The 9361-nt window shown below is 34.0% G+C and overlaps 1 protein-coding gene across 8 annotated transcripts in view; it reads left to right on the plus strand.

Moving 5' to 3' along the window:
• LOC106462738 (collagen alpha chain CG42342-like) overlaps positions 1-9361 on the plus strand; it is a 220189-nt gene that overhangs the window by 132688 nt on the left and 78140 nt on the right. For all 8 annotated transcript variants that reach the window (XM_022390068.1, XM_022390071.1, XM_022390069.1 and 5 more), the window contains 2 exons: positions 5800-5879; positions 6231-6266. In XM_022390068.1, the coding sequence (XP_022245776.1) occupies positions 5800-5879; positions 6231-6266 (116 nt within the window). The remainder of the gene's footprint in view (positions 1-5799; positions 5880-6230; positions 6267-9361) is intronic.

Genomic DNA, 9361 nt, shown 5'->3' on the forward strand with positions numbered 1-9361 from the left:
TGTGTGTTCGTATATTTATCTGTGTGTTCGTTTACTGTATGCATCATTTAAAAACTAAAATTGTTGTCACCACCTTGTGTAGGGATATATATATATCTGTGTGTTCGTTTACTGTATGCATCATTTAAAAACTAAAATTGTTGTCACCACCTTGCGTAGGGATATATATATATATATATATATCTGTGTGTTCGTTTACTGTATGCATCATTTAAAAACTAAAATTGTTGTCACCACCTTATGTAGGGATATATATATATCTGTGTTCGTTTACTATATGCATCATTTAAAAACTAAAATTGTTGTCACCACCTTATGTAGGGATATATATATATATATCTGTGTGCTCATTTATTGTATACATCATTTAAAAACTAAAAAATAATTGTTTATCACACCACTTGACTGGACAACACCAGAGTCATGAATAAATGACAGTCCCAAGAGAACTATCACTATAAGCAGCAAACGAATCGTATCTCTAAGTTAATAACATGATAACTAAAGGATGTACGATCGCTGGTTAATTTTAGTGTGTACGGTTAACTAAAAAGATAAAGGTAATTGAAACTATAAATGCAACTATGAATTCAAATTATCTAAAACAAACGTTCGGTCTTGTATTTCTCTGGTTGAATTAGATGTGTAATGCAAGAAAATATGGTCATCCATCTCATTGCACTAAACACGACGGCGCTGAGTCACTTTTTTTTTTTTTGAAGTCGGAATTAATTTTTTTATGTTTCTAGTAATAACCATAGCACAACAATTACATTAAACATCATATAACCAATTATTTACACATTTAAAAGATATTCGTAACCCTTTATTCGTGAATATTTTATGTGTGTGTGCTCGCACGTGCACTGTACATCTTATTGAATAAGTTCTAGCAAGACACCTTAGCTTTAAAAGAAAGCTGAAATTTTATAAATTATTCACTTGTTAAATATGTAAAAAACGTAGTTTTTAAAGTAGTTATTTCACTTGTTATCGAGCAAAAATAAATAATAATATTAATAATAAAAGATAACCAAAGTTAAATTATAATTTCACTATGACTTAAGATAAATTAATGTCGCTGTTATTCTCATAATTACGGATGTTGCTATAGTTGACATCTTAGTTACAGTTTATATTTAAACGGCATTTATTGTTGTTATCAGATTCATGCGTTTCCCTAATTATGTCTACCCAAGTATGAGTTCTTTAAAGAACTTGGTCAATTAGTGAATTCGAAGAATAATGGCAAGGAGACATCTCCTATCATTCTGGCAATAATATTCTAGCAACAAAACTCAATTATCATGTATTTTAATTAAGGAGATACTAAATTATCACTGTTTGGAATTATCTGCGTTATTCAGTCTTCAGCGGTTGAACTTGTATCTGTTTTTGTTTGGAAATGTTATATGGAATCCAAAGAAAGTTGTTACAAAAAGTTGCTTGATATATCAGGCAGCATATATACAGTATAGACTGGAAATGGTTGCTGAAATTCTGAAAAAATAGCTTGAGAATTGATAAACAAAGTTATGTGGAAGGGAAAATCTCGCTCTTCTGTGTTAATATATTAGGATATAAAGTGAAGTCAAATGCTTAGACAGGACATAGGAGATGGTGTTGACATCCGGTTTCAATGGCACAAGTGGATGAAAATGGCGACACATTTCCCCAGACCATATGAGGTTAACCCCTAACCACCCATTATACAGTTAGGTAGACATGAACAACTGGGGTAAGGTTCTTGCTTAAGGACACAACAATATGTCGCGAGCAAGCCTCGAACTTGCAATCTTTCGATTACGAGATCAAAGCACTAGCCACTTAATTCTTATTACTACGTAATGTATTTTATGTAAAATTCTATACTTTTTGTAATGCTTGGGTATAAGAAAAAAAATCTAAACGATTTTTTAGGCAAGTGTAGTGCAATTTTTTAATAGATAAAGTTGTTATAGAAAAATACTTATACGTATGGGTGCTTTTCTTATAGCAAAGCCACATTGGGCTATCTGCCGTGTCCACTGAGGGAAATCGAACCCCTCATTTTAGCGTTGTAAATCCGTAGACTTACCGCTGTCCCAGGGTAAGGGTGCTTGACTCGTAATCTGCGGGTCGCGGGTTCGAATCTCTGTCCCACCAAACATGCTCGCCCTTTCAGCCATGGAGACGTTATAATGGGACGGACAATCCCACTATTCGTTGGTAAAAGAGTAGCCCAAGAGTTGGCGGTGGGTGGTGATGACTAGCTGCCTTTCCTCTAGTCTTACACTGATAAATTAGGGACGGCTAGCGCAGATAGCCCTCGTGTAACTTTGAGCGAAATCCATAACAAACAAACAATTTGTGTAATTTCTCTTCATAGAAACTGTATTAATCCAAATTGTGCTCTCAGGCTTAGATCTTTACAAATGCCATGTATACTTTAGGAATTTAAGAATGTTTAATATAACTACATACAAATTGATCGGAATTTTATTATTTCAATCTGTTTTGAATCAAATATCTCGTTTATATTTTATGTAAGAGAAAACTTAAGACCATAAAATATAGAACTTCAGATTAAAATGTAAAATATAAAACCAGTTTCACCGTACATCATCTCAAATATAATAAAAATGTTAGTAAATTGATTTTTTTTAATTTTATTAAAACGAAATATTAATAATTAAAATAAGTGAACCGTTAAGAAAGTTTTGTTTTGTTTTTAATTGACATATTTCCCTTATCATTTTATTGAATACGCTTAATACAAGACAATGGGCAGGAATTTCTAATGTAACGCTCGTACAGTTTAGTTTGTTCTAGACATTTTAATTTATGTAAGCTATAAATATAATTCGCTTTTTGATAATAAAATCCTACTATCATTAAAAGTTTACATTTAAATATTTCCAAAATTATGCACCGTATAAACCAATTTCGAAAAAACGATGGACGAAGAAACCTGTAAGGTATTTTTATCATTATACGATGTTGGCCAAGAGTATGTATTTAAATGTATGATGAAAGGGATAATCATTCATAAAGGGCGATATATTAACTTTGTTTCTGTTTGCAGTTCAAAGTAGCCATCATGATTTAAGTTATGTCTGGAAAGAGATAGAAATAGATGTGTTTATGACAAAATATTGGAATAATGCAGTATTACTTATTATTCGATAAAACCTTTGTTCTAAAATCAAATATGCAATCGTTTCAGATATTTATACCTTTTCTGCTTTAGAATATTGTTTTTGTTGTACTCACTAAATATTTGACCAGTAACATACCATCATGAGGTGCAGTAGATGACTGTAATGTTAACAGTAGATGATTTAGACTTATTCAGAGAATTGAGTCATTAAAACAGAAGAAACGAGCAGGTCAAACATCTAAACCGATATTAGAAAGGACATGTTTTAATAAAGTTAGTATTATTTTCAACTATTTTTTTTGTTTCTATTATTTTTAAGAGATAATATTTACCATAAAAGTAAGTGAATGCAACATCTGCGTGAGAGAGGAAAAAAATGGAAATAATTAATGATAATTGATAATTTTTGGGTTTACGGGTAGCTTCAAACAATTTCCCTATTTTGTGTGAATGCTCCATATTTGTGGTTAATTTTAGATACTGTAATTGTTTAATAGACTCAAGTTTGAATTTTATGAAGATGGAAAATCTTTTTAGTTTTATGAAGCTGTTAAAGAAGCGATATTTAAGCTTTTTCCATTCGAAGATACCATTAAGTCCATTATCAGTGACAGCAATGCTGAAAGTGATTACAACGCGCAGACAACAATAACTGAATAATTTAAATAGATATGTATACCCCGAAATGATATATGCTTGTAAAAATAACAGTCAAAGAATGAAAGAAGATAAGAAAATAATATTAAGGACTTTTAATTAATGACAGGTGTTCATTTTCATTTAACTAGTTAGCATATGTTTATATGTATATCCTTAGCCTTTTAAATGAAGATGGAACTCTAAACTTCCTTACTAGGAAATATACAATTGCAGTAATGCAATTTCGTTAGAAGAAGGAAAACATTGCTCATTTTATTCTTAACTCTCATTTCCCAATAGACTAAGTAGCTTAAGATGGAATACAGCAAATACAACAAACTTTTTTTTTCTTAGAGAGCACAGCTAATGTCAAATGGCAAACGCTGATAGAATTTAAAAGTTGTCGAACACAAAAACAAAAGCATACAGGTCCGACTTGATTAAAAGAAGAAAAATATTTGCCAAGAATATTCAGATAAAAACAAAAGTATTAGTTAATTTAAGTACACATTGTATAAATAGGTGAAGTGGTAGGATAAGGTTGAAGTCATTATAGGAAAGTTGGTGCTATTACAGAACTTCTAAATTGTCTATCTTTAGCTTGAGCATATAATCTGCATATCGGTTTACCGAACTAGTATAGAATACTAAGGTTGTTTTCAACATATTCCGAAGTCTTGACGATAGCTGATTTTTACAGATTTGTTTTAGCCTGACTAATACTTAAATGTCAGTGGTTAACGTCCTGGGCTGTGGAATTGAGGTTCCGCGGTTCATGTTCCGTTATTGCCGAATAAAAAAAATTGCGCTCTTCACTTTGGTGATGTGGAGGATTTAAAAGATTAGCTGTCAAATCCCACGAATTGGTTTGAAAAGAGTAACCCAGGAGTTGGCGGTGTGTGATGTTGACTACCTGCCTTACCTCTAGTCTATAACTCCAAAATTAGGAACGGTTAGCGTAGATAGGCCCCGAGTAGCTTTGCGCAAAATTAAATAAACAAGTAATGAAAAGTTCGAAGTCTGGATCTAGGTAAACGACACAAAATTTGCACTTAGAATTGAATATAGTACAAGTAGATGAACCAGCATTCGATGTGTGCCATTTTCAAAATAGTGTAATGGAAAATTACACTATCATTACACTATGTATGAAGAATTCGTCAATTTGTTACATTAAGACAATAAATCATACTTTCGTCTAAAGGCTGGGTGTGACTCAGTACACAGTGTGCCTAGAGTGTGAATCCGATTATTCGTGGTTCTCGTTCCATGTCTGCAAAAATGCAATCGGTACTTTGGGACTGCGAATGCGCTATAAGAATGACGACCAAGTCCCAATATTCCGTGAGACAAGAGTAGCCCTATACACAAGTAGTCCTATGTGTATCTTCATCCGAAAATTCTAAAACAAAAGAACAAAGCCTTGTTTGATTTTAGCACATTTATTAGGAGTATGTTCTGCAATTCGTTCACAGATGTAGAAAGAGAATAACAGTGACAAATGCAACATTCCACTTCATCCCAAAGATGCTTAGTTGAATTAAGATCCAGTAGGTATGACATTTGAACTGATTGTCAGTTGCATACAACCGTTTTTGAAGCGTTATCATAGTACGATTGGTCGAACCCTGAATTTTATTGAAGGAGCAGGTCTATTGAGACAAAATCTGATGTCTGTTGCATTTTACAAACCTAATCAGTCACGAGTAATTTTCGGCAACAGTTTCTCCTATGTCAGATATATTCCTTTTTGAGTGCAGCTGTTGAGAGATCCAAGGTTTTTGAAAAACAGATCAAATTTTGTTTGTTTTTTATTAGTAGTAGTAATGTTCGTGCTAGACATATACCAAATGGCATGCCCCTTTGAACGTCAGAGAGAGAAAATTTGCCCTTATAATGAAAAAGATGTGACACGACAGAGATTGAAAAGGCAATCTACAAAAGTCTAGAAATATTTACCTTTTTGTAAAATTAGATATTATAACAATCCATCTTGATAACAAATAATTTACATTTTCTAGGACCCAAAGGGGAGAGAGGTCGAAGAGGGAGGCGAGGCAAACATGGTAATCCAGGATCACCAGGACCTGTAGGTCCAATGGTAGGTTGTAGCAAATTTAGGCCTAAAATATTGACTGTGTGTATTGCAAATTACAGAATACGAAAAACATAAAATAACAGAAACTTTATTTTATTATTGTCGTAGGCTATAAGGCAAAGTTCCAATTACCATTATTAATTTAAACCATATATATATATATATATATATTATTTCCTAAAAATATTGTTTTAAATGTATTTTCCAGCTTAATTAATGAGCTTAGAACACTATATTAACTACTAGGTATTTTGATTTAAAAGGTATCTTCTTTTTATAGTATGGGGACCTATGAATCGTGTTTACAAAACTATTTTGATGTTGCATTGTTTATCTGTGTTTACTTTTCATCAGGGACCAGCTGGACCACCAGGGAAACCTGGATTTCCGGTAATATACTTTATTTTTGTAGAGTTACTAGCTATCGAGTTTAGTCTTAAATAACTCCTTATCAGTAATTACTTCACTACCTATTAGGCTATGTAATGTTCTTTATTAAAAAATTAAAGATATGTGTATTTTATTCCATTGTCTTCTTTTAATGTTGTAATATAATGCACTTATATATTATATTGATGTTTCTCTTTGTCTCTTAAATTCAAGAAGTGAATAGCGAAAATGCGAGAAAGAGAAGAAAAGTTTCTTATTCCTGACATTTATTTATGTACGAGACGAAACACCACAATTAATTGGCTCAAGTAACAAGTCTTTGACCTGGCCTTGCGATACTACTTTGTTCTCTCGAGATCTCGAACAATCACATCGTTTCCTTTTTATATAAAGAATGAAGAATCAGAAACGAGAGATGAATTTCCTTTTCCAGTCCCAAATTCAAATTATCATAATTTCTAATAATCGATGTTTAGGTCATGCCTAGAGTGCTCAAGAGGTAAAAATGTGACCCTCCTCTTCAAGGTCAAGAAGCATTAAGGCCACACTTAGAAATAGAACACCAATGTTTTTGCTACTTTACCTTTTCACACAAACGCATTGCAACCAATCAAAAACTTACAAGAAGGTGGTACTGTTCCTAACCGTTTCCTATTACCAAGAAACACGGCAATTGATTGTGCGACCAAAATGAACTGCAGGATACACTGTTATTAACAGGGGTGATAGTTTAGCAATTTTCTACTTTCTGTAGCTCGGACTGTGGTAATTCAAACTATCACATATTTTCATTGGATGAACGCTATGGACCCTTACTTCTCATATCAAATTTCAAGGCAATATATTAAGAAATACGCGAGATAGAAATTTTGATTGAATTTCTTCCTTTTGTTTTTAATTGTAGGTTAAAAAGCTCTAACTGTGTACCAAATTTGAAAAAAAATCCATAAAAGTTAAATATGTTTTTATATCAAATAAAGCTTCCATACTTTCAGTGCGAAGAAGGAGTCTTGTTTGGTGTAAATATAAGCCACATGTGCAAATGTATTCAACAAAGACCACTTAATTTTGACCAAAATTTTGTACACGCCTACGCAAAATGTCACGTAAGCCATCAGCCTGAAAGTTTTACTGCAGATTCACCTGAGAGTTTTTGTCATTCGGAAGACGACTGATTTAGAGCAGCAAAAACTACAGGGTGAAAACACGTGTAGATAGATACAAACGTATTGGTTAGGCCAGGTAAACGAGATTAGCAGTTTCTAGCTCAAGTTTTCAAAAAAAAAAAAGAATCATACAGGTGGACGGTCATTAATCATTGCCAACTCTTCAGCACAAATTTACTAAATTTTATGAAATTATCGTAATTAATAAGCGTTTAACGTCATGTGATATTAGCTTAAGCAATTAGTATAAATAATGATGCTTGATACGGCTGTACTGAGTCCATGCGGGTGATAACAAGAAACTTTTAATCTAGTTTCCATGACGTTACTATAAAGGAAGTTATTACCATTGTTTTAGAGAGGAAAACTACCTCCATGTATTTTAAAGAATCTGGTTGGTTCTGTAAAGTATAGGTCTGTTCCGAATAATAGGGGTTGCGATCCCAAAGCTAAGGTTGGTTACTATCGATTGTCACTTTCTTACTTGTTGTGGTTTGTTGGAATGTATTGAAAAAATCATGATAGCTAATCAAAAACAACTTAGGTGTGAAAAAAAAGGTGCATCCAAAAAAGGGCTGGGTGTGCAATTTATAGGAATGAAATCAAAACTGGCGGCCAAACTTGTCGCTACACTTATAGCATTGATAAGAATTTTACACTTTTACAGCAAATATTCATTCATTAGTTAGCTAAGCCGCATATTTTGTTTTACCCACCATTATGCTCTAAGTTGAGCAAAAACGTAGCCTGGCTAACTAGTGAACTGCTACGTCAGCGAGGTCACGTGACTAGTATCACGCCACTCCTTCTCGAACCTTCATGAATTATCGGGAGACTACTATATTGAGGGTAGTCTGGTATATATAAGACGCTCACAACGTGACGCAACAAGTGAATGAATAATTGAATGTATGCGGACAAAATATTGTTGGCCACGTGAGACGTGAATTATAGTGTTTGTTATAGAGCGACTGTTGAAATTAAGTGTATCGTAAAGTTGTATTCGGAAAGAATAAACCAGTTTTATTTAAGAAAGGACTTGTGTCGCTAAAGTTTCGTCGGAACGAATTTACGGAAAATTAACTAACGATCAGTCGGAAGTCTACAGGGCTAGGTTTAGGACGAGACTCCGTACTAAAGGGGAGAGCCTGCAAGAGCTGGCACAAGACTTGGAAAGCACGGCACACAAGGCCTACCCAACTGCACCACACGATCTCCTCAAGTTGTTACTGAGGGATCAGTTCGTAGATGCCTTGGACAGTCCACAACTTAAGATACAAGTGAAGCAAGCACACCCCTCTACCATGCAGGATGCAATGGCCAGAGCTCTCAAATTTGAATCCTATGTTAAGTCCAGCACAGAGGTACCGAGGTTGGTACAGTCATCTGGTTTCAAGACCAGAAAAGGTCAGCTTTCAGAGAGGTTTGAGGGACTTTGCTGGCACTGTTATAAACCTGGGCACAAGAGAGCTCAATGTGGAAACTTCAGCACAGGGGAGATGATACATCAGGAAAGGCTGGTATCCAGAAAGGTTGTTGGAACTGTGGAAAGCGAGGACATATGAGGAGCCAGTGTAGGAGGAATATTACCAACAAGTCAGCCTCAAGGAGACCAGTGGTGGTTGGTGTTGAGGGACACTCACCAACCCCCATCGTGAAAGTCCCAACAGCTAGATGTAAAATGCCAAGCACCAATTTAGTGTAATATTTTTAATATTAAGATTGTTCAAGGGACTTCACAAACCAGGAATGGCACAATTTTTATAAGGTTGTGTTTTCAATGTTCCAATTTGTTTGTTAACCAGAGGGCATAGAATGTCTAGAAACTCTGAATTGACAACCATTTTTCTTGAAATGGTTTAAAGCGATGATATAAATACGAGGTAGTATTTTAAAACTGAGAGTTGAATCCGTCAGTGTGTTTTCACG

Source organism: Limulus polyphemus, unplaced genomic scaffold, assembly GCF_000517525.1.
Source record: "Limulus polyphemus unplaced genomic scaffold, Limulus_polyphemus-2.1.2 Scaffold1235, whole genome shotgun sequence".
In the NCBI taxonomy this organism is placed as follows: Eukaryota; Metazoa; Arthropoda; class Merostomata; order Xiphosura; family Limulidae; genus Limulus; species Limulus polyphemus.